We start from the raw sequence: 26,118 nt of genomic DNA, 5'->3' as shown, positions 1-26,118 counted from the left end.
TTCGTCAGGATCTGATAGTCGGAACAGAGAAAACAATGGGGACAGATGCGAGGGCAGCTGCAGAGTACGTTTCATCAGCATCTGGGTTTTTAGCCAGAGTGTGAAAACTGTTTTTAATTAGGAAGACAAAAATCCAGCTTGGTACAGGTTCCTGGTCAGATCTGAGATTCAATGGGAAACTCTGAAGCAATACGGACTAAAAACTCTCTGCTAAAGGTGTGTTCATACGAAAAGCAAGCAAATGTGACACCTGAAACATTTGTGCAGTCCTGGTTTCTTCACCCCAACAACCAATGTACGTACCGAGGTTAGCTGTAAGCTAGCTGGTAACTAGCACACTGTGTGTTGATTGAGAACACAGGCTCCGGCCCCCCATTTTCTTTCCCGCCAGACAACCGCTGTTAGCATGCTAACGTTTGGTGCCAGAGTCCAGACTTCACCTGACAGATATACAAACACAATAAAACATGATGTAGATAAATTAAATAGACAGCAGCCAAAGAATAGCTCTTTATTTCCCTCTTTCTCTTTTAAGGGGTTACGGGAAAGCTCCAGTTAAACAATGAACTTACAGCTAGCGCTTCATTTATGCTACAGAAACATTAACCGCTAAGCTTGGTAAATCACATTACATCGCTAGCTAGCCAAACATGTTTAGATACATAATCTGTACAATCATAGTCAGCGTAGTCGTCGATATTGGTCGTTTCTTTCACTTGCTGCAGGGTCGATCCCGCTGCTGTAATCTGTGCATAATATCTTTGAGATGGAGGATCAAATACACATTATTCTTGGTGTTCAAGTAGTGGGAACAAAAATAGGTTACTGACCATAAGTAATAACCATTTTGAGGAATTACAATTTGGAAACACAAAACAGATATTAATATGTATATGGGTAGAAAGTATAACAAGCAATGGCATTTACTTGATGGCACCAAATACCTTGTCTCAAGTAAATAACCAACAATGGACCTACAACAAAGTGTAATTACTAAGATAACAGATGCACTGAAGTTGATGCTATGCTAACATTTTACCTTTTCACTAAGATTTTTAAGCCTGTTGGGTTAAAACCTTGACACCCATTACATTGAAGTTCTTCTATTATAGCTTTTTCTGGTCTTAAAACCTTTAATTTTATGAATCCATCTCTAACAGCTGGTCATCAAACTATAAACAAGGCTGATAATTTAAAAAACGGCACCGATATCCATCCTGAAAGAATATAAAAAATTTAAGAGGGGACATTATCTTTGCTTTAGTTGGATCTGAACTGGTGACATCAGGACACAGACCCCGCGCCAAATCTCCATGAATCCACCCAGAGCTTTGAGCATGCTTAAGCAATCATGACCTGGCATAAGGTCCATGTACGTAATCAATTATTCATTTGGAAGGTGGGGGGGAAAGTCGGCCCATCTGCTGAGGGGGGCAGTCCTGGCTGAGTTATTGAGCTGTATGCTGTCTGCTGTTTAATAATGGTCCAACTATGTATTGCTCTGTAGCATGGACCAGTCGCAGTCAATCAATTTCAAATCACTGCAGTTTGAAATGTAAACCAATATGGCAATTGACAAATAACTGCAAAAGTCTTTGCTTTTATTCTGGTACTTATTGAGGGTTTTCTAGCTGAAAGAACAGTTTCTTTTACAAGGTAACAGCCACTGAACTGTGGTTCATAATGAGTCTTTAAAAGTGTATTCATCTGGCCCCAAAAGCAGATGATGTTTTTGGTCCTTTAAATGAAGCAGCTGAAGAGATGATGGACAGTTCATTTGTAAAAAAAAAGAAAAAAAAGTGGCTTAAACCTCTCAGATAATGAGAAGCGTGTGTAAACATTAGTTGTTTTTTTTCTTGTTCACCCCTCTTATACAAATCCACTATCACAAAAACACATTGCTCATCTGGAATCTGATTAACAGACTTCCCTGTGCAAACGAGACACTAATCTTGGACCTGGAGATATTAGACTGTGATTTATAGTATCTGCAGGGGGAAACCGGTTTACTTACACCACTCTGTTCCATTTGAGTAGATTTTTTTCTAATCCATCAGATAAGAAAATGATTTGTTGATTAAAAAACCGGCTGAGCCAGTACATTCAAATAGAGGTTAGCTAGTTCTGTATATGAGCTACTTTATCTCACCAGAAGATAAACACGCTGCTGTAACTTCTGGTCTCATTCAATGCGCTTTAAAGAGATCAGACTTATTTAGTACAATAATCTATGCCTAAATAAATGAGCAAACAACCTTTAACAGTTGAAAATGAAACACAAAGACAGAGTGTGCGCTCAGAATGTCATCGTTTACAGTGTGCTGCTGTGTGATAATATAATGGGAAATGTTGCATCTTGATTATTAATGTAAAATACAATCAACCGTGCCATCTTTAAAGGGTATTTATTCAGCTCGATGACATTCAAGGGCATAAACAGCTTCTTGGAAGAGTCTACTTTCATAGTCCCAATTTTTGCATTGCAGTAGCGTAGAGATGAGTTTTGCATGAGGTATAATATATTTACAGTTATGAGGTGGAGATCTGAATTGGAGTGTTAATGAGGAAAATAGTACAAAGAAATAGTGCTGTGCTGCCATCCAGTGGTGGATTGGCCAACATACATGTAGACTGTTAAAATCTGTATGAAACGTGAATCACTGAGACTTGAATTTCTTTACAGTTTGAAGACCAAAAGCTAAACGCCCACATGTTAACAGTTTGTCCGTTCACCAGGCTGAACATCCTTTAGAGGAACTCTTAGTTTTTTATATTCATACATGGTCTAAGACGGTCCAGAAATATAATACCAAAAAACCAAATACTCTAATGTGTGATGTCATCCAGTATAAATTGTGGAACTGCTCTCTATAGACAATAAATTGGTAATGTTATGGACGACACAAGTATGTTTTTAGGTGTCTAAAACACATTTTGCTGCTGCCGCCGTCCACAGCGGACCATTGCTTTGCTTCTGAGCTTCAACTCCGCTTCTCCAAACTGGGGTCATGCTGACTGTCATCTAGTCTACTGTATGTAATACACCGACTATGGATAAGCAGGCTTACTTCATTCAACCCCACTTTAAAACATCCCTTTTACTAAGATCCAAGAAGACCATGCAGATGTTTTCGGATGATGTGCTTAACAAGTTTGAATATATTTAAACCTCGAGGCAGACGGGTCAGTGGTTACTGCTACATTTGTGATAAAGATACGAGACTGAGGTCATTGTTCCATAGCCGGTTTGAATCCCATGTGGTTCACAGCACAGTAGTAAATGAGACTGTTGCTGAAAATCTAACTGCAAGTAAATAATCAACAGTAGCCAAACAGTAAAAATGAATGAAAAACAATTGAGTCCTACTGTAGCAAAGCTTTACTGAATCATGATCAGGTATTCCAGAAAAAAAAATAAAGGTTTATATAAAATTGCATTTGAAAAGGTCACAATCTGTGTGTTTCCAGTCAGCTCGATCAGTAATACGTCTCCTACTTCTTTCTGTAATTAGAGAACACCTCAATGCAGAAATATTCTCAGTGTGTAGTAACAATACTGCCAACATCATTTTCCAAAAAATATATATAAATCGACTTCATATCTACAGCCAGCTGATGCCATTACACTGACAATACATTAAAACTGTACGCTACAACACTCTTGGACAACATGTAATATTTGAACTGAGTAGTAGCATAAATAACCGTCGCGGCTAAGAAGACGTAAAACAGTCAGCTTCCCTTGTTCAAGACTGATGATGAAAAACCTACAGACATAACTTAAATGAGGGTCTAGACTTAGTGATTATGTATTGAGACTTTTAAAAAGCCCATCTTTTAAGAGTCAATGTGATACATTTCATTAATAACTGTAGATAATTGTAGAATCAGGCCTCAATACAACACATATAAAATCAGCTTTTAAGATATTTCACACATTTTCCTCCAGTCATTAACCATATCAGCATTTGAGAATTTAACAAGTCGTAAAAGTTTTCATAGTGTGGCATCTCCAGCGTTCTCAGATGAGACTATTTGAATACATTCATGTCCATAAGGCAGGGTAGTAGCTACAGCATATTAAGTCCAGGAGCCATGTTCTATAACGGGGGAGATTACGAGCAGATGAGCAGCCTCTTGCATTTACCAATTTAAAATTGCTGTAAATAAAATAGGCCGCATGTAGAGGCGGTGATTTCAAGTGAAAACGAAGTATAGGATCACATTTTACACAAAATGTTAAAACTTTATCTTCAACTTTCACTCAAAGTCATGATAATAGTTTACAAAGAAACAGAACAAACTGGGTCCAAACAGAGTTTCATTCGTGATGTTCGATCCCTCATCATGCTGCTACGAAAATGTGTGAATTCAAAAGTCCTGCTATGAGCAAATTAAAACATCAAAAAGGAAGAGTAAGAGCAGGATAAAAAAAAAAAAAACATTAGTGGTCAACTACATTGTCATCCAATGCAAAACGTCAATTTCAAGGTCCAGTGTTGCAAAAATAATCCAGTGAAGTTTTCATATCCAGTGGCTGCCAACAGACGAGCTTCACGTGCAGAACTGACTGGATTTAAAGGGTTTGTAGTGTGCTACAAGGACAGTACAGCATCACATCAGTACTTAATGTTAAGAGTCCAGGCTTTCATCTCTTAGAGTCAACATTTAAAGTCACCGTCTTCGTCTTTTTATAGATTTCTTTTAGTCCTTCATCCAGTGTACTTCAGCACAGCAGCGCTACATTCTGTGTGATCCGTGCGTGTAGAGACAAGCTCAGTGTAGCAGTGATCCAGTGGTGTGAATAACCAGCAATAAAAAGCACGATTTAAAAAAAAAAGAAAAAAAAAAAGAGACAAACTTCCCTTGGAGTCAGAAGCCGGATGCTTTTACGCATCATCCTTTACAGTGTCAAGAGAACTTGACCTCCGTAGCAAACAAGTTGAATAAAAAGACTTTATCACTTTTCACCGACAAGGAGGTGGTGCACGTTATGAGAGACAGAGGTTTGGCTGACTGGATGGATTAAGCAAATTGCAGGTCACTGTCAGTGAACTCATACAGGAGATTCACAAGTTAGGTGCTCTTAAGATGTTAATACTGGAGCTAAATGTTTGTTTTAACGTGTTTTACAAAAACTAGGCATGTTATCTTGAAAAACTGTCATATTCCTATTATTTTCCTGTGTACTGTTCAGTTTGTCCAATCTGTTTTGTAAGTGTGGGTGCAATTGTGTCTGTAAGCTGCCTCTTCCCTGGTTCCAACTTCCCTCTGAGCCCTCAGATTTCAGCACTGTGTGGATGGGTGAGGAGGGGGGGGGGGAATGTGGTGATGGCCGCTCCTCATTTCTCCATCAGAGTTCAGTGGTTAGGAGACCTCTGGGTTTGGCTCTGTCCTCCGGGGCTGGCTGCTGACCCACAGTGCTGCTCGACACAGTGACAGATGGCAGAATGACTGCATCAGAGATGGAGACTCTACTTTGCTGGTAAAAGCATCAAACATTCACGATCGTGTTGACCGAGAAGTTATGAGCATATGGGTCCTGAAACATTATGCTTTAAGAAGAATGAATTCGATAAAAATACTAAGATAAGGAACACAGAAAAAGTATCCATCACATAAAGAAGTGCATAAATAACATTTAGTAATTCCCTCTGACTTGTAGTGGAGTAGAAGTATAAAGTTGAATTAAATGGAAATACTCAAGTAAAGCACAAGTACTTCACATTTGTATTTAAGTACAATACTTCAGTAAACGTACTTCACTAGCTGAGACTCCTCTGCAGTGACTAGCTGTATTGTACAGACAGATGCTGCATTGAAGCCTCAAAGTGAGCTCATGATTTCTCCAAATAGCAAAACCAAGCAAGAGTTGCAAGTGATTGGGTCCACTTGGAACTCTTTTGCGTCGGGATTTCAGCTAAAGGGAGGCATTTTCCTGCATGACCAGCAGGGGTCAGCATACTACCAAAGCTTGCTTTAAAAACAAGCTTAAGGCGCTTTGGGTTCAAATCTAAAAGAGTTTTACCTGGCGGAGATGGCGTTACGTGTGTGAGCGAGGCGGGGGAGGACTGGGGTGAAAGCTGCTCCCCCATCTGCAGGGAGGAGACCCTTAGCAGGGGGGTCGAGGTCGAGGAGGCCGTTAGTAAAGACGCCAGGAGGCTGCATTAGACGGGGGATGAGGGAGAAGGAAGGAGGTCATTCTCTACATAGCTTCTACATCAGCCAGCGTGAACAGCAGCTATGCAAGTGCATGTGGAAAAAATGAACAGTGAGCCTTGCATCATCCGTTTCAGGACAATGAAGACAAATGAAAATAATGGAATACAGATGAAAACCTCCAGGTCGACAGTTGAACGTCACAAAACGTGAGAATACAGAGATTGATCACTCACAGCAGTTGAAGGAATGATCCAGCGAGGTGTGATGGGAGGTTTGGGCTGCTGCACGGGTGGTAGCTGGGAGACAGAATGATCAGGATAATGTTTGTATTGACCATATTCATTTATGGTGGTGCATTCTACCACCTTCGATCACGGATGCAGGTTTACTTCAATAGCTCACTGCCAACTCTCACACATCACATTTCTTGTTTTATTCTTACTCCTCTTTTTCCACTTGCCTCTCAGAACACAGTTACAAGAGGTAGCGGTTGAACTCTTCCCCAATGAGACAATCCTACCAGACCCTTAGACGTCACTGGCGTTTACGTAAACAAACCTTCATGGTAGAATAGCGGTGCTCTGTCGGCTAGAAACCGATGTAATGAGTACAGGGACTTCGCTGTGGGACTCGAGTTAAATTGTGGGTGCCACATGCCAACAACGGGGGAGAAATGAGACACGGAAATATGTTGAACGCAGGACTGTTACGCACAAATCAGCCTTAAAACAATGTTGTAACGTGTTGTATTGTTACAGTCCAGGTGGGTAGTGAGACTGAGTTTGTCTTGAGTTAAAGGTCAGTGGTTTACTCCCTGCAGTGACTAATCGTTCCTCCTCAATGTTCTTCAGCAGGTCAATAAATCCTGTCCTTTTACAAAAGGTGCTTACACAAATAGGACTGTGACTGACCATAGGAGTTGGATCAGTGAAATCAATCAGGTTGTCAGACAGTGGGGCGACATTTTGCAGGTCAACCTCCTCTGCTTTAACCTGCAGAAGGACACAAACACACCACAACACATCAAAGAAGAAACCTCTACAAATTCTCAACATGACACTAGATCAAAGAGGAGAGACAAAAGCAGCAGACTCCAAAGAAAAGGGAAGCGAGGTGATCGTCTTTGCAACAGCGGCACCTACAATGGTATCACTTGGAAACGCGACGGGGAGAGAAGTTGAAAAGTTATCTTCTGCCACTTTAAACAGAGATCCTTCAGGTTTAAGAGCTGTCACAGTGAGACAGCGTTAAGAGTACCTTCATGACGTGTAATAAATCCAATGTTCCGACTTACCTTTGGTGCCATGCCTTCGCCGGCAGACTCAGAGGGCATCTTGGGAACAGAGGGGTTTACATCTTCAGCTAGCCTCTCAGCACTGATGAGCAGAGAAAGAGAGAAAGAAACAATTACAGAAATGTATTTCAAGTTCCTCCTCCTTGGTACAAAAGTAAGTTAAAGCATATTTCATTAGTACATTTGTAAGACATTTATTGTTCACATGATCAAAGAAAAAATCTCTTGATTGATTATCAAAACTGCTCTTGATAGATGTTCTATGATTGACTAATTGATTGATCAATTTGTTGTTTCAGCCCAGCATGAGTAAACATGACTGTAAACACTTATTGAACAGACGCCAGAAGTATCCAGGCAGAACTCAAGTCATGTGACTCAACTCACCCAGACACACACTGAATTACTCACACACAAGCATGCATTGCTAAAACATGCCAACAGATGTCAGCAAAGACCACCAAGAACAAGCAACCCTTCTTTCTTCGATGGATATTGTGAGCATTATATTTGTTTCATGCTCTGTTAGGAGGCAGGCCTGTATAAATAGTACAGAGAGGGCACAGGAATTAGTTAAGTTAAGTAGATGCTATTGAAGGAAAACCAGTTTTGCACCGAAATCTGAATGCACCTTTTTTTACTCTCCAAATACAATCTTTATACCCTTACTTTTAACAGTTTTCTATCCTCCTTTATTCATTCCTTATTAACATCCGAGTGGTCCAAGCCTTTTGTTTCTTCCTACTCTCAAGGTCCTAACAGCTGAAGTAGGTTAAATGACGACGATCATTGCATAAGATGCGTTTAAAGTTGTAGGCACAGTGATCAATATCAATTTACTGCATCCTAATCTGGACAGTGTAGTAATCACTAAATCTATTGTTTGATATAAAGTTAGATAAAAGAATGGACAAAACGGATATAATGCGCTATAATTAGAAGGATTAGGAATCTGCAGCGTCAAAGGTTCCCTCCTTAGCTGAAGCTTTTCTCACAGTTTCTCTCTCTCACATTTCTTCAGCCACAGAGCAAATAATGAATACATATATTCAGAATTTATCAGGTAGACAAATCCCAGTGTGTGCAGTTTTTAACTTTGCATATACATATATATATTTTTAAAGCATTTAGTACATAGAGACACACAGACTGACCTGGCCCCTGCTGATGAGACCAGTGAGGCTGACTTGAGCAGGTCCCAGGAGTCTTGGATTTCAGGGCGAGTGCTGACGGACAGAGACGAGTTACTGCCCATCCGCCCCGTACGCACTCTCAACCTGAAAATAGACACGTGCGCTTGTTTTGTGCCAGGGATTTTGTGTTTCTACTCAATGCGCAATTTCGGCAGAAAATATTCAACAAAAAGAAAAAAAATGAAACCCTCAAGATTGAATCAAAGCAGTAAAATATTCTCACAAATAAAATAAGCAAATTCATCATGAATCAATATTTGAATGGGTTACCGGGAAGGAAGAACATTTAAATGGATTTTTTAAATAAGAACTGGAGGATATATACACATTATATATTGTTACAGACTGCATTTAACAAATCTTACGTGGCTCACCCCCCCCCCCCCACCACCATCATCCTGAGCCACTTACTGCCTCCGATACAAAGCAGGGATTTGCTTGACAAGCTGTGGAGCCGTGCTTGTAAGAACGAGCTGAAGGTGACGTAATGTTTTCTGAGCAACGCCAATAATCCTCATGAATATTCAAGCGGTTGATCAGCTCTAGCAGCAGGCAGTGCCCAGATTGGCTGAGACAATGTGTTGACAGTTGGCATGACTCAGGGGAGATGGAGGAGGAGGGAAGAAGTCCCACATTTCAAGACAATAGAGCACAAGTGACAATAGCTTCTCTCCTGTCCATGTTGTCTCTGCACTGACTGTACTGTATTTAAAGGACAGACGATTCGAAGCTGAAAGGACGAAATAAACAAAATGTTTTCTATGGTTGAATACATTTTGGGAGCCTTAGCAGAAACACATTGTTTTATTTATAATGTCAATAACATAAGGGAGCTAAGTTTAAGAAATATCACTTCATTATGAATATGTATCTACAGACTGTACTTTTAAAAATAAAAATATTCCAGTGTGTGGTCATACCTGGCTGAAGCCTCCTGCAAGTTACAGTTTTTATCTCCAACAATTAGGACGTGTTCCTCCAAAGATCCCTACACAGCAGAGCAGGGAGAGAGCGGTTCATCGGGCGGGGGACTAATGCAGCCATTCATCTCCGACTCACAGGACAGCAGATTAACATCGCCACTGTGACATTAACATGGATGTTTTGCACATCACTGACATACTGCCGCTAGGATGAATTCATTCTACTGCGACACAGACACTGAAACCCTCATTGTCAGACCATGAAAAGTCAGAAAGGCCCTGGCTGAATGCCATTATCTCAGATACATGAAGGTACATAAATTAGAAGCATTAAAGTGCGATCACTAAAGAATAACATGCATCCAGTTGTGTGAGGTCTGTTCCTCACCTTCAGGGCAGCAGCCTCAACTTGTGCTTTCAGGATGTTACTCTTCAGATCCTCTGGGGTGCACAGTGGAGTGACAGCTGGACTACCGCCTGTGCTGCTCAGACCACACTTCTCTGTGAGCTTCACCACGTCCTCCTGGTGGGGCACACACACCCCATACAAAGAAATATGGTTATTACTTCTGAACAAACCAAACATAGCGATGCTAGCCCTGCTGTAATGTCTCTATGCTGGGGCTGGACACAAATAAAACGTGTCTTTATCTAGTTTTCTTTTTAGGTCCTGGGATAAAAGTTACAAAATTAACCTAAATACTATATTAACAAATACTCACCTGATTGTTCATGGCCATATTAACGTTGACATTTTTCAGAGTACCAAGAAGCGGACTGCTCTCCAACTCCAGCTGCTTCAGACGAGCGGCTGCTTCTGGAGAGACGTGGCGTTAAACTTAAACACACACCCACAGAGCTGCATTTGAATCATTCAGTGCGTGCACAATAAAGATGTGAAGAAGACGGGCGTGAGTCTAAGTGGTGGTGCCAGTAGTGCCAAGTACATGCTCATATATACTATAGGGGTATTCATAGGATTACAGTGGCTTATTTTAAGATTCAGAGTTCATTGTTTTTCACTGTGTGGTATTCTAAGGTTTTCTGCGGCCTCACCACCGAGGCTGAGAGGATCTTCCCCGGTGGCAGCATAGGCGTAGCTGGGTCCGGCCTCGTCTGCAGCGGTCTCAGGGGGAACGACAGGAGCCCCGAGGACATCATCGATGCACGTCTCCATCAGGTCAGCAACCGTGGGCACACTAGAGACAGGAAACAGGAGAGGAGGAGGATGTGAAAGAAGCGGCATAATCATATTTAAATATAAACAAAAGCATTGGAGGAGATAATGCAAGTGTATTAGACAGCTGTACAACTTACCTGCGACATCCATGAGACATGAATGGACTCTGCAAAGATGTCAAAACTGGCCAATGGTGACAATTTTGGAATAACTTCCAACAAACAAACTTTACAAAAATGTAATAGAATGTTAAATAGAAGGTCACCGTATTTTGAAAAATATCTGGCAAAGCGTAAAGGTTCATAGGTGTTTGGCAAGTATAGCCTTGCATCCATTGTATTTAAAATAAAAAATGTTCGTTATCAGGAACTCAAGAAAGTACAAAGACAGTTACTGTTCCTTCTACCAGAAAGATAAAGGACCTGCGTGTTCAAGAGGCAAGCTCTTTAAATAAACAGCATTGGTGAAAACGTCTTCTCAAGAGGTAAAGAAGCACGAGTCAGTCAGAAGCAAGTCAGCAAAGCAGACAACCTTTGAGGGGAAACATGTGGTGCAATATTGAAGCAGAACATTTGATACATGGATTTTGGTGGAAGCTCTTCCAGCAGAAGTAATTACCTCATATTTCTGTAGCCTGAAGACACAGTGAAACATGAGAAGCATATATTACTTATTATTACTTACACTGCCTGAGAACACAGGCAGTGTAAGTAATAATACACTGCGATTGTGCTTAGGCACAAACACACACAAAGATGTGACGAAAAGTACAATACTGTTCCTGAGGACTCACTAACCAAATGTACATAAACACTCCCACATGTTAGGTAATCCATGACGGAAGCAGTGAGGATGCATCCAACCCTGATGTGGGCAGTAAACGCGATGCACTGCATTGTGTATTTACAATGAAATGCAGCGCATGCACAGTTAAGAGATGTCATTGGGAGATGATACATCTTTTACAACAACCCAAAGGTTCTGAGCATTGAAGTGATTCTTGTCATGTTCAATCCTAACAGTAGTGTATAGATGTCCTTTGTTCCTGTGCTTCATATTGATCAAACACACACAACACTACATCGTCTTCTCAATCAAGAGCAATCCTGTCTTTATTCTCTGAAATGATTTTAAACGCTGTTCAGAAAGATATACATCCTTTGGTCGGAGCCATGTTGTAAACATTTAACTAAGCAATCACATTATGAAATCATCTTCATTGGTTGAACTGTGCAAGAACACATTGTACAGTGATGTAGTGAGATTTCCGCTATTATGCACACCGCTCTTTACACATCAGTCAAACCCACCGTTACCTTGGTGGCTGCGTTGTTTCATAATAACCCTCCCAACTGTCTCCACACTACTGTAGCTATGTAGCTAAACAATTTACATTACATTATGATTCACTTTTGAGCATCTTAATGGGATTGTGCTTGTTGGATTTCTCGCCAAATGATGGATGAGAAGGTCATTTTTGAATTGAAGTAAGAGTATAGAGTCCAGGATGTGTTCAGGAACAAAACGCTAGTTTTTTTGTGCCAAGTTAACAACTTCTCTACACGACAGACGAGAAAGACATCGACCTTCTTATCCAACTACCTTTTAAAAACAGCAGCTGATTCATAAAATGTGCAGAACAGATTAAATACAAAATAGATAAAATCATATTTAAAAAAAAATCATTTGATGGAACTAATGCAGTAACAGTGTTTGAAATACTAATTTTGAGAGGCCGACACTGGGAACAGAAGAGGACTTAGTCAAACCCTCCAGGCAGGAACTATGCGACTTATTGTTTCCTAACGGAGTCGAGAGTGGAGTTGAATTCCTAAGCCTCACATTGATACCATCTCCCCCCCAGCCAGCCAGTTTCACCATGAGGTTAAAAGTGAAGGACAGAGGAAGGAAAGGGGGCGAGGACAGACAGAATGCGAGTGAAACATTGAGAAGGGCGGTATATCAAGTGTGATGGCACGCTTGGAGAGGCGTCAGTCTGCGACGGACTACGTGATACTTTGAGCGGTTTGTGTGGAGGAACGCTTCAGTTAGAAAGGCATGACTGCATTCACACCAAATGTGTCCTTCCATGTGGTGCAGTCACTGCCACAGAAGCTTTTCATGGGTGAGTCACTGCCGAGCCATTCACATTTACTAGTGTTCTGTCCAATTCATGTCAGTACGGAGGGGGCAAGACCGTTGGCAGTTCCTCGGATCTGTCCGGCTCCTTGTGGGGAGCTTTGATGAGACATGAGCATGAAGGGGTGGAGGAGAGGAGACCTGAGGAGAACAGGGTGGAGGACAATGACAAGGGGAAGGGGATGTAAAGAGATGGGGGGGGTGAGTGAGGGGGAGTGTAGGTAAACCACAAGCAAGACTGGCGGGAGAGGAAGGGAAGCATTGAATGGAAAAACAACATAGATGAGAAAGAGATTGTATGCAAATGAATGAGGGAGAGAGAGAGAGAGAATAAGGAGAATCCGCTAGTTTGACAGGTTTAAATGTGAAACCTGTCAAACTCAAATTCAGAGAATGTGAGGCAGCTGATAACAGGAGTGTCGTCCTTTGAAGTGTAATTCATTGCATGTGGACTGAGGTGCAGTTTAACCTTGTAGTCCGTCCTCGCATGTATGAGAAACAGGACTCCTTGAGGAGGTTCTACAGTCGTGCTAAGAGCTCCATGTTATGTTGTCACATCATGTCATTTTAAATCAGGGCTTGGCAAGAGAAATCATGCTGCTGATGATTTAAAAAAAAAAAGATATTTCAGTGAACATTAAACATGAATACATACATAAGGCGTTCATGGTTGTGTCGGGATACTGAGCATGTCATGCAACGTATGGCACACTGCTTCTGGTACACTGTACACTAGCGTGCATCTAAGTGTGCTGTGACTTGCACACTTGAGTAGAGTGAAGTGGACTGGGTGTCTCTGGAGCTTCCTTGACCTGGCTTTGCACCTCTAGCGGCTGAGGTCTGATGGGTTATGTGTCAAATCTGTGTTTATATATTCAGCGCTGGCGGCTGCGAGCCGGAAGCCGTTATTCATGGTGACAGCTCCTCTGGGAGCGCAGGAGGAGAGGGAGCGCACAGTTTCCCCACTGCCTCTGTAAAACGATGACGGACTTGATGATGCGACTAGATTTACAGCAGACTGAACTCCTACTGACCTTTCATTATTTTCCATGTACTCTCTTGATAGCGAATGGAAGAATAGAATGCAATGAATTAATTTCAATGGCATTCATCTTTAAGTTATCTACTTATGATGATGTTACAGAGGAGAGGAGTAGAGAGGCGTACAGGAACGAGAGGAAAGCGTACAGAGAGAAGGCAACAGATAAACAACAACGAGAGAGCATACAGGCCATTTACATTACCCATTACTATTAATTAATTCGTATTGGTTAACATTTCACTTTGTTTTCTCTTACTTAAACAAATGCAGCTCCTCTTATTCAACTAATTTCGTGTGAATGATCTGTCATTATGTTTTACATATAAACTGGATTATATCATCAGTATGAAGGCATCACATCACAACTTTACATGTATGAGCATTAGGCTTAATTACATTAGCATTTATTCTCTTTTGTGCTTGGTGAAGTTAGAGGACGACAGACAGAGGGAGAGAGGAAATTGATCGCTCGAGTGCTCCATGCTAAATTAAAAGTGCTAAGTGCTAAAAGAAAGGGAGAAAGGAGTGAGAGGAGAAAGGGATTAGTCTGAAGTAATAGTGGTATCGTCTCTTTCAAAGCATCCTCCTCCGGCCCACTGAGTCAGTAGTAAACTGTTGCCATTGGCTGATAGCATGAACCAGAACTCAGTGTAATATCTTATCAAAATACACAAGAACTTGCAGGGCTTGGGTCTTGGGATTGCTGATAAAGCAGTAGGCCAGACAACACTGGCCTACTGCAGAGTAATATGGGCCTGTACCTGGCAGGTCTTCAACTTAATCTAGTTTAAAAACACTTAAAACGGACACTAACTGGGAAGCAAAATGTCGGAAACCTTTGCTTTTCCCGCACAAAACAAAAAGAGTTGGTTGACGTGCAGGGAAAAGAAAGTATTTACAGCCTTTAGGATATACACCGTTAACCCTTTGAGCAACAACGTTTGAAAGAGTATACAGCATAATGAGTGTGATAGGCCATCGCTCCGTCTGTGCACTCGCCCTTTCCAAGGTTATGTCTGTGCATCCTGTTTTTCAGGGTAATAAACGAAGAAAAAAGGCCTCTGCTCTAAAGCCAGGCAATCCTCTTAGTGCAACTTACCAGAAATTTACTTTACGAGAAACGGGATCAGCCCTGAGCTTTGTTCCACAGAAGCCAGAGTATGATCAAGAAGTAAGAGAACCTACTTTACACTGGGAAAAAAAAAAAAGAATCACACGTAGGCAGGTAAACTACTAAAAACCTGAAATCTTTTTGGTAAGTCCTTAGCATCACTAATTAGAATTATTAACTTCCACTCATCCTCAAATATCTTGTGAACCCTTTAACAGTTTAGAAATGAGGGTTCAAAGAGGAGCAGGCGGCCAACAAGATGCACAACATGACATTAGAGGACTGAAAGTGAAGACGTCTACACACTGGAATGCACCGAAATTCTTGAACAGAACACGTCCAAAGCTGAAATCATGTCACGTCACAGATCCCAGCACCGCACCCCAAATTATCACATCAACTGCAGCGATTAGGTTGGCTTTTCATGCTGATCACAAGTGGACAAATAGCAAATCACAGGAGACCGTTTGGTCAGAAGAAAACCCTTCTCCGAAAGCCAGAATCAGAGAGCCCGCCACTGCACAGCGACTGATTGGTTAAAGCCAGAGCAATGGCGAGGTTCAGTGTTTGATCGTACCTACCTGGTCTGCCTCCAGACAAGACCAATATGTCCTCAGTACATTTTAATACTGGAACACACAGGGGGAACATGGCAGGTTTATAACAGAGGAGGGAGCACACATATTTACATGTACATTTGCTTGTTCATTCACACTCACAAACTGCATTCAAAGATTTACTCTTTCCTGCCATCCATGGTCACAGCAAAACAGGGTCAGTGGATAAGCCATTTCAACCCACTCTCGTGGCATTAGACCATGAAAGAAACACACCTAGCTATCCACCCACTTCTTTCAGCACCCCACAGGGATCAGTCAGTCTGCTCCAACCATGCATGACCTGGTCTTGTTGCCCTCATCAGTGAGCACTGTAGTAAGCTGCCACTGGCATGACAGATTATAATTGGCATTTAACTTAAAAACATCCGGTCTCTCCAATCTCTCAAATGTGCATTCACTTATTTTAACAAATAAGGTGAGCTGAAGATAAAATAAATTGGCAGAAAGAAGTATCTCTGAACTCGGGTACCAACCTCCTCTTTTCTCCTCCAGGACTCCTGGGTAGAGCTTCGATTTCCATCGGTGCACAGGCAGCAGCAGCAGCCACCGGGCTGACCACGGGCACTGCTGACCAGGCACTCCTACTGGGAGTAGCCTGGAGGCGCAAAGAGAGAAAATATGGTCGGCACAGATAGATGAGATTGGCTGCAATCTCTCCATCATTAAACCTTATTGTCGTTGTCAATGCATTGTAATATTCTCAGCTGTATCTACTCATATAAATGAACTACTTCTTTTCTATGTGAAAACAGTAACCATTACTGATCCTTCCCTGTAGTTTGATTCTTACGTGTCATTGTCTAACTCCGTTTTGTTTTCCTGTATAATGGAGGGACTCAAACACACAGCAGTTCTGCTCCTCACCTTGTTGCCTTTGCTGGAGCTGACTCCGTTGCCCGAGGAAAGAAGTCTGAGCAAAGAAAGAAATTGAAGTAATTATCAAAAAAACAAATAGCAAATACCTTGAACTAAACTGGTTGTCTGTGTCGTCTGAACACTTAAGGACACTAAAGAAACAAACCAGGGACTCTTAAAGTCTCCCATAATGCTTCTCACAGAGCACGTCGCTCGTGTTAATTTGGCTGAGCAGCCACCACGGGTGGCAAATTACACAGAAGTCTTCAGGCTGTGACAGATGAACCACATTCTGGGGCAATGGAGTTGTACAATTTAGTCAAACTTATGACACAATTTTTCATTATGTTCTTTTCAAAGTTATTCATTAGCCAATTTGCAAATCCCCATCTTTATACAAGGCGTTAATGCGGCGTCCTTTCAGCACAGCTTTAAATATTGCAAATACTTTATCTGACCTGTCACAGTCTGGGACTGTCCAATGAGGGGTGATGAAAAGTCACAGGAACAATAATCATCACAATGCTTTGAGTCAACTGGTCCCATGACAGATTAAAACTACCACTGACATCATGTATTTAGCCCGCACACACATCCCCATAACAAAAAGCTACTTCTGCAACAAGAGTACAAGTCAAGGCTTATTATGGTGGAACTGAGAGAATTAAGAGAGTGCGAGTCACAGCACTTCAAGCTACGGTACTCGAGAACTCTAAGTGACATAAAAATAAGAAATTTACAGTGCAAGCCTTTCCATCGTTGTTATTTATCAAACAGGACCACGCAGCAGCGGTGCTTACGACAATTGGGAAATTATATAAAATGTCACCCTAAAAACGAAAGGCGAGATAAAAGTAATTGAATCAGGCAAAGGACACAATCATATGTTTAAATATCAGTGTACTCACTCCTGATGATGGAACGCTCCTGTAAAAACACAACACACAGACAGTTAGTGTTGAGTTCAGATAGATCCTAAAATACAGAAATATGGGTCTGTGCATGTTTACATCACGCAAGATATTTCCATTTCTGCATGCATTCCTCATGTGTATATACTATGTACTATGTATGCATTTAGGCAGTATATACACATGTGCTGTGAGAGAGAGTTGTCCTCGCCTCTGTTCTGCATGGTTCTTCTGGAGTAACGTCGACTGGGCCTTCTCTCGAAGGAGGCGGACCGCCTGGCTTTATTGGCCTTGGTTGTCTGATACTCTGTCTTTCCACTGGCCACAAAAACACAAAAAATACATTTTACACATGCAAGGACTTCTGTTTGCTCCCAGACGGATCAACGCAGGCCAAACCATGAAATACAAAAGAGACATTTCCCAATGATTCTTGTGTAAATCAAAAGTCACAGCGGTGACCCCTGCTGAACTCTGGACTCATCCAAGCGATAACCTTCCATTAACAACAAACCCTGTAACCTCTGTGTAAAACCAACAATACTGCCCGTGCTTATCCAACTGGGTAATGTTTAAACACACACAGAAGGGAACTAGCTGGCTGCTGCGGCATGTTGACATTGAGTGCCTGTCTAAAGTATCTGTGTGTACTCACATGTCCAGAGAATGATACTGTGCACCAAACTAGGACTATCTCTGTTGGTATGTTCAAACAGATCGTACAGAAACAAACAAACAGCTCTCAAATGTGTGGCAACCCCCCCCCTCCCCAAGTCTTCTTGTTAAGCAAGCCCAGCTGCAACTGTTCTCAGCATTCTCATTTCTCTTTCAGATAGAAGTCACTCACTGGAGAACTCATTCGGAGAACACCAGATTTTTTTGGTACAGATCAACAGAAAGACACTCTTAAAAGTCTAAGTGAACAGTTTGATACTCAATTTACTAGAATTACTTGTAAAACTTCTGTGCAAAGTTGTTCTTGATTCAATTTATAACACGACTTAGGAAAACAAGTTGGCGTCCCCAGTGAGGATTTTGGTGTGTTGTTTTAAAAGGGGCTTAAAGTCTGCCAAGAAAAAGGTACCTCATTGAAAAGCATGTTAACCAGTACATTGGTCCGTTACCTGTATCTGAAGCGGGATCCCATGCGTATGAATCCAGAGCTCGCAGAGTTCTTTTGAACCGGCCCTCTCAGCCTAAAGAAAGCGTGGTGCTCCACAGCACACTTCCAGAGGTGCTTACAGGCCTTGGGGTGGTCCATCCGGAAGACAAAGGTGTGCTCCTGTTCTTTGCCCTGGGGAGGAGAGGCGTGAGGTGAGATTTGGGCGATTCAGAGGAGAGGACAAGTTCACAGTACGGGGACATACAACAATTACTTTGCATAATGGTTACCTCCAGTCAGAGTAACCATGGCACAGCATTAGTTCCTCACCAGTAATACGTGATCTTTTGAAACTCCTGCAGTCCTAGCAAATATATTTTCAGTAAAACAAAGCTCATGTGCTAGCTGTTGCTTGTGGAAGGAGACGGATATGTGAAGGATGGATGGCTGCACTACAATGTGCCAACAAACCAAGATCGAAATAGACTGAACATGTTTCGATGTGTGATTGCTGACTGACTGCTTTTTGGTCTTAGGTCTGCATCGTTTGTTATTGCTCGACTGACCTCCGGGTCTGGAAAGTGAAGACAATATATTTCTAATGGCCAGCAGGGGGCGACTCCTCTGGTTGCAAAAAGAAGTCTCATTGTATAGAAGTCTATGAGAAGATGACCCTACCACTCACTTGATTTATTAGTTTCAAGTCTTCTTCAATACAGCATGATGTTCATTTCGTAAACTATGGTCCATTTAGAGTAAAATAGACGATAAAGCAGGGTATGTTTTAGGGGCGGGGCTAAAAACGGCATAATCTTAAGATTATTTTCCAACTACCCACCTGTTTTACGAAATTTAGAAACAATGGGATGCGACTGTTTTGCCTCCTCAATCCACTGTTCCAGAGGGCAGACGCAATTTACTCTCAAACTATGTGCAACAATTTCCAATGCAATGATCCTGACAAGACTCAGAGCCAGCCTTCTCTATTTTGGGTTCATCTCCGATGCTCCTGCTATGTGTGTGTGAGACAAACAAGCATCTCGATAAGAGAGCTGAGAATTATAGTACATACAGTAAATGCCTGTGGTGAAAAGACTAGCATGTATAACTGTTTAGGACAGAGATTTGTGTGTGTGTGTGCGTGCGTGTGTGTGTAGGAGTTGGAGAATGGTGCATACCAGAAATACCAGAGCGGGCAGGCTTCTTTATTAACCTCACTCAGACCTCCAGGATGGACACAAACAGGCTCTCCTTCTCTCTCATGTACACTAGCCTCTGGGTAGTACAATACTAAGCCTTGTTTCATTTTGACTTGGAACCAGCCTCTTTTTGGGGCTCAGGCTCTGCTTCTAACAAAAGCTTTAAGAGCAATACTCATTGTTTGACCATTTCTTTTATGGGACGCAAAAAAACCAATACATCTTGCCTGGTTTGTAAATAATTTTGTCTTCGTTCTTAAATGGCAGCGTTGTTATTACTTCACGATGATATTTGGTAAAATGTTGAGATTTACCTTAAAGTGCAAAGTGGTTTAATTCTTTCCTATTTTGTGAGAGGACAGATGCGATAGGATCAGTTGTTTATGTATTATATGTGAATATGTCATTCACAAGCCGACACCTGCATGAAGTGTTATGATACCACCAATAACTAACTAATAATTAACAATGAACTGGTACTACACTGCAGTGTGGTATTGTTTTGTCCTTGCAACAGGAGCAAAGTGTGGCAGGTGCAGTACATTCTTTACAGTCATTGATAAACTGTTAACAAGAGGGATTACTATGAGAGGCTGAATGCATGTTGTGCATTTTCAACATTCCACTGTATGGCAGGAATCCGAGTGCGTGTGCTCATGTTCACCTGGTCATCATCCTCCACTACCACAAGCGTCAGTTTGCTCTTCTTAAAATCCAGACAAGTGATCTTGGGCCTACAACACAGCACACACAGCACACACACACACAGAGGGAAGAACACTGAAAACTCAAAGATGTTTCTATAAAGCATTGAAATAAATATTTCAGTAAATTGTGACATAACCAAACATACCAGAAGAAGAGCCCGATCTTGGTTTCTCCTTCAAACACCAGAACTCCAGTGGGTGTCAAACCCAGACTGTACTCATTACCATCTCTTGCCTGCATAGCAGATATAGAATAAAAGACGGTAAAGAAGAGACAGCAAAAGAGGTAAGATTATGAATTTTTTCACATAATTATATGCACATTCTCACCAATTTCTCTCATCTATTCAGGGTATACGGTACATGCTAGTGAGACAGAGTGTGTGTCAGTTACCTTGACCATATGCATGTCCACCCCATACATCTCTAGCCACTTGGCTTTGTTCAGGTAGTTAATTTCAGCCTGGGCTGGCATCTGACCTCTGACAGAACGGAGGGAAAGAATGAAGGAGGTGAAACAGAAAGAAATGTCTGCATGATCAAAAACATAACTGCAGCTCCAAGCCAAACAGAAGGCCGGCATACAGTCTACAGACTGCAGTGCATCCTTTTTTTTTTTATTATTATTATTATTATTATTATTATTATTATTATTATTATTATTATAAGATATCTTACCTGCACTCCTTCCATTTGTTGTATACCTCTAGCTCCACGTCCTCCGTCTGGTTGGGGATGAAGCGAAATTCTGACACCAGGTCCCGATGATGTTCTAATGGGTCGCAATCACCTAGCTCAGCTGAAAACACACAGGCGTGCACACTTATCAGTTCCCACTGTGAGCAACATAGCTTCACAAGATGCATTACATTGAGGCGCTGTGGTTGTGGGCTGCGCGAGACTGTACAGACTGTATCTAACACTAACTGGTAATTCAGTGTACAATAAAGTGAAGACTAACAACATTCTTGAAATAATACTTTTGTGTTCACAAACCTTAGGTGTGTCTAATACTGTGGTAGTAGGTAATCCTAATGTACAATATAATAAACAAACCCTCCCTCAATGTCCCCGCACACACAAATGACTGATGGGTATCTGATCTCTCTCTGGGCAAGAGGTCATAGATTTTAAAGGCCAGAAAAAACATAAATCTTCACCAGATAAAAATGAGAATAGTGTTGAAAAGAGGATAAGGTAGAAAAAAGGAAAATCTCATCTCTGGTACTGTGGTGTACAGAAATAGGACCGAGACTGAAAAGCCTTGGTTCTGATTGCATTTGGGTAGATGGGAGCAATTAGGACCTCACTGTTTAGCTAGTCCAGCTGTGAGGATATAGAGAAGAGAAAAGATTATTTTACTCTATTCCTATCCCATCAATTGTCAGCGGACCAAAACATAGTTTTGAATCAGGGAAAATGAAGGGAGGAAGCTCAACCGAAGGAAAGAGAGAAGGCAGAAAGGGTGCTGGATTAGGGGGCCTCCGGAGAGGATGGAGCACTAATGAGCTGGCATTTACCCCACAGTGACTGTGTGTGTGTGTGTGTGTGTGTTCAAGAGTTTGTGCACGCAATCCCATTCAATAAACATCTCTAATGATTCACACTTTGTTCCTCTGAAGCAGCACTCTTTCCATTGCTCTTGGAGTCAAATGCTGCATTTCCAACGATTACAAACAGTATTAATGTGTAGTTTAAAAAGGTATGGGCTCTTTACTGTTCAACATGTGGTAGAAGACCACTTTCTGCTCCATCAGTACATAATTAAATGTACTGTATTTAGCTATGGAATGGACACCAGGATGGCTTATGTTAAACTTTAGAGAGAAACCCAAATATATCTTTCCCCAAAAACATCCTTCAGCTTCTCCTGTTGGCATCTGTAGCAGTCATCCACATCAGCTCAGCTAACGCAGAGGAGCAACGGCTCGACTCTGAAGTTCTTCTTAACGTAGTATTGGGAACATCACTTCTCAGCCACATGTGTCTGCCATCTAATTCTTTCCGCCGTTACCCGAAGCTAGGCCACTCCCTGTTTCGCAGTCATATTGTAGTGGAGGGCTTTCTCTGGCTTCAGAGCCCCATGGCAGCTATGGTTCCAGGAGGGTCCGTCAAAGAGGACGGTGATTCACGAAGACAGCCATGACTGCTTCAAAACGATCTGGGGAAACTCTTGTGGAACAAGGACACAGGTCCACTCCAGCGGCTGGGCTTGAGAGTACATGGCTCTGGTGAGCACCTTATTGAGACACAGCTCAACTGAGATGTGGGGTCATTACTTTATGGGTTCAACCGGTTTAAAGTAAGTGTCGGGGTTCGGTGCAATGTCTGCTGGGCATGTGTCGAGGTTGAAACAGATTCCAGCTATGTGGACAAACAGAAAGTAGATCCTAGGATAGGGACTTAGTCGTTGCAGATTGTAAAAATGCCAAGCTTCTTGGCATGCGAGTGTACCGTGCTCCAGCTTAAAGCTGACAAATGCTTGTGTGACTCACACCACTCTAACTGGTATAAGCACATGCTGGATATTTTGCTACACAGGCCTTTTGGGACTCTGTGCTGTGAACACAGTACATCTCTCAACTCTCCAAAAAGGAGTGTGCACCGCAAAAAACACAAAATAATGGCAGCCATTACAAAGGTGATCCCAATTAACAAAGACGGAGCTGGAGAGAATCCTGGATACCTGCTGTGCTTACCCTGTAGCGAGGAAGCAGCCAACTCCACCACCGTGTCAAACGGGCATTCTAGCCTGAAAGTACAGACATGGTAAGCGTCAGCAACATCAATGAAGCTAAAACACGGCCATAGGGCATTACAATTCCCTTATGATCTTCACTGAGGCCCACTGGTCCTGTTATTAATCAGCCAAACAATTCAAAAACTGTTCCTTTGTAGTAGAACCTTACACTCACATTATTCCCAGTCCACTTACTGACTACAGGGAATAATTAACTTCTGTTCCCCAACATGTAATCCTGTATTCCTCTAATACACACTGATGAACGGATGAAGAAAGGCAATACAGTGCATTGTCTTGGTGAACTGATTTAAAAGTCAGTTGTGTGAAATAACTGGTTGTGTGGACTGGAGAACCACTAGGAGTGTGCTGCTAAAACATGTAACTGACATGCTGCTGCCAGGTCTGTTTAATGGTGTGGCAAGTTAACGATCTCTTCGTGCGTCTGTCTTTCTCACTGAACATTTATTTAGAGAACAACAACAAAGTTCTGTGCATAGTTCTTCATTAAGATGAACGGCAGTCAAAGGGTTAAAACACAGGCAATGACTTACTTGCCACTGAGGATGTCTTGCTTTAACTGTAACACAAATAAGTATCTGAAAGAAAAACAAAACAATGCAGTGAGATATGGTGGTGAAATGTGAATTTCAAGTTACCCTGTAGGAACCCTACATTTCTGATTTGTGTATATAAACAAACAGCACTTCACTTCATTGTTATTTTTAGCTCTCTCTCTCTCCACACACGCAAGAAAGCAACCTACTTGTAAAGCAATCTGTTAGAGCAGAAGACACAACACTGACTTTCTTTGAGGTGTATGAGATTAACAGCTTCACAAAATAAACAATCTCAAATCACCCATCTCACCTCATTTTTAAAATGTGAGTTAAAAAGAAAGCAAGAAAATGAGTTTGAGTGTTTGTGGCTCAACTCACCTGGTGAGCTCCTCGTGCAGGTTGTTCGGTTCTGAAGAGTAAAACTTAACTCTCAGGTGAAGGCAGTATGGCGGGCCAACTAAAAGACAGCCGAGTAAATATCATGGACGTTAATGTGATAACAGAAATACCAGGGTGACATTTTGTTTTAATAAACTGTCTTAAAGACCAGATGCACAACATTCATTTACACTCAAACGGTTTTATTTAAAAAATAATTTAGCTAAACACAGTTTGTGGAGGTAGACTTACTTTTCACTTGTTTTTTGATACTTTTTGTAACATCGAGCCAGTGCTGAAACAACATGAAGGTGATAACATCGTTAGAAACACAGCAGCGTCAGCACTATAGAGATGAGGTTGGGTGTCATAAAAAAAATCAATACCAACAGCAATAGCACACACACACACTCTAAAGTCAGTGTTCTGTGCTGTAATTCTTCTTGGACGTTCAGGCTCTATGAGGCATGAAAAATGTCAAGGAGAGGCGGTAGTGGTGGTGTTTGTGTGTCTGCACGGAAAGAGAGATAACAGAGGGACTCGCAGCACTCTTTAGTCTCCTCTCCCCCACATTCCTTATCACACCCCCCCCCCCCCCCTCTCTCTCTCTCACCCTTTTGACTCTCTACCTCCGCCCCTCGGTGCCGCTTCCTTCAGTTACATCCTCACGCTTTGCCTCCTTCCATGGCCTTCACAGTGCATCAGCGTGAAGGAACAGGGTCACTGGCAGACCAGTGGCTTAAACCAGTTTGTCTCAGTCAGACCTCAGCCTGACTCCCAGAGGTGACAAGAGTCCCATAACCAATCCCTTTAGCCCATTCACTGGGAGGGGAAGTCCCTGCCTACAGCCTTCCTTCAAACGGGCGACTGGTGATCTAGACTGAAATCTTAAGTCTGGATGGGAACAGCAGCTGAGAAGACTGCCCGAAATGGTGAAATGTAAAACGACAGTTGGATACAACTTTGATTAGTTCAGTACAGTAAATATTGTGATGAAAGAGACATCTTGAAACATGCTTACACAAACAAATTAGGCGACACACAGTATGGCAAAGATGCAAAAACATAAAAAAGCAAGCAGTTCAGAGAGAGAGAGAGAGAGAGAGAGAGAGAGAGAGAGAGAGAGAGAGAGAGAGAGAGAGAGAGAGAGAGAGAGAGAGAGAGAGAGAGAGAGAGAGAGAGATTATTGTGTATCTCCATTCTTACCGGCACTTGTGCCGAGTCCATGAAGCGCAGTCCGAAGTAGTCTTTCTCTACGATGTCCAGATGGTACATGATCTGGTCAAACAGCTCCTCACCTTTTGCTTTTTTCTGATCAGGAACAAACACACACACACACACACACACACACACACACACACACAAATATCTGAGTGAAAGACTGCCTCATGTAGGATCACAAGTTATAAACTAGTGATTCAGAAAACCGGACCGTAACATCAGTGCAGATCCATCACATCCTGGACTCGCCCGGTTTTAACTTATCCCCTCTGGTAGACACTAAAGACCACCGTACGGCAACACAACCAGACACAGGAACAGTTTCATTCTGCAGACTGTCAATCTGATGAAGAGTTAAATGTCTCAGAGAGTCAATAACCCTCCAACACCAAAATATCCATTGCTGCCAGCCCAGCGAAAAAGTCAAATTCTTTGTATGTGCACACATACTTTGCAAATAAATGTGATTCTGTTTCGGATTTGTCTGAAGAAGTTTAAAACACCGAAAGATCAGTTCTTTACTCTGGCCTAAAAAGAATGGTTGTTTCTCTTTTTTGTACCAAATATTGTTCTGAGTGGTTCTTGCTTTAAGTGTACATGCGATATGAGAAAATATTAACCTAAAAGTACTCATAAAGTAAGTTTTAACAGGTGTTGCCCTTTCTGACAAGGCCGTACCAGTTACTGCCTGTGTTCCGTCTGGGATATCTCTCCCTCACATGTTCACTCACTCACTCTCTCTCTCTCTCTCTCTCTCTCTCTCTCTCTCTCTCTCTCTCTC

The 26,118-nt window shown here is 41.9% G+C and overlaps 1 protein-coding gene across 5 annotated transcripts in view; it reads right to left on the bottom strand.

Moving 5' to 3' along the window:
* Positions 1 to 5,092: 5,092 nt before the first annotated feature.
* epb41l5 (erythrocyte membrane protein band 4.1 like 5) overlaps positions 5,093 to 26,118 on the bottom strand; it is a 26,259-nt gene continuing 5,233 nt past the window's right edge. Inside the window, exons 3-26 of one of the 5 annotated variants that reach the window (XM_031858373.1) lie at positions 25,323 to 25,427; positions 24,369 to 24,411; positions 24,117 to 24,195; positions 23,733 to 23,777; positions 23,138 to 23,190; positions 21,117 to 21,237; positions 20,833 to 20,920; positions 20,585 to 20,673; positions 20,396 to 20,465; positions 18,555 to 18,724; positions 17,642 to 17,748; positions 17,428 to 17,446; positions 16,529 to 16,574; positions 16,138 to 16,259; positions 10,629 to 10,771; positions 10,295 to 10,389; positions 9,961 to 10,095; positions 9,570 to 9,637; positions 8,611 to 8,733; positions 7,457 to 7,538; positions 7,053 to 7,154; positions 6,396 to 6,458; positions 6,029 to 6,162; positions 5,093 to 5,423 (exon numbers count right to left, since the gene is read on the bottom strand). In XM_031858373.1, the coding sequence (XP_031714233.1) occupies positions 5,354 to 5,423; positions 6,029 to 6,162; positions 6,396 to 6,458; positions 7,053 to 7,154; positions 7,457 to 7,538; positions 8,611 to 8,733; positions 9,570 to 9,637; positions 9,961 to 10,095; positions 10,295 to 10,389; positions 10,629 to 10,771; positions 16,138 to 16,259; positions 16,529 to 16,574; positions 17,428 to 17,446; positions 17,642 to 17,748; positions 18,555 to 18,724; positions 20,396 to 20,465; positions 20,585 to 20,673; positions 20,833 to 20,920; positions 21,117 to 21,237; positions 23,138 to 23,190; positions 23,733 to 23,777; positions 24,117 to 24,195; positions 24,369 to 24,411; positions 25,323 to 25,427 (2,172 nt within the window). In that variant the 3' untranslated portion in view covers positions 5,093 to 5,353. The remainder of the gene's footprint in view (positions 5,424 to 6,028; positions 6,163 to 6,395; positions 6,459 to 7,052; positions 7,155 to 7,456; positions 7,539 to 8,610; positions 8,734 to 9,569; positions 9,638 to 9,960; positions 10,096 to 10,294; positions 10,390 to 10,628; positions 10,772 to 16,137; positions 16,260 to 16,528; positions 16,575 to 17,427; positions 17,447 to 17,641; positions 17,749 to 18,554; positions 18,725 to 20,395; positions 20,466 to 20,584; positions 20,674 to 20,832; positions 20,921 to 21,116; positions 21,238 to 23,137; positions 23,191 to 23,732; positions 23,778 to 24,116; positions 24,196 to 24,368; positions 24,412 to 25,322; positions 25,428 to 26,118) is intronic. The other 4 variants (XM_031858375.1, XM_031858374.1, XM_031858376.1 and 1 more) reach the window with 4 other exon arrangements.

Source organism: Anarrhichthys ocellatus, unplaced genomic scaffold (assembly GCF_004355925.1).
Source record: "Anarrhichthys ocellatus isolate YVR2014 unplaced genomic scaffold, GSC_Weel_1.0 scaffold20, whole genome shotgun sequence".
Lineage (NCBI taxonomy): Eukaryota > Metazoa > Chordata > Actinopteri > Perciformes > Anarhichadidae > Anarrhichthys > Anarrhichthys ocellatus.
The sequence above is the reverse complement of the archived record's forward strand: the minus strand, read 5'-3'. Positions and strand labels throughout refer to the sequence as shown.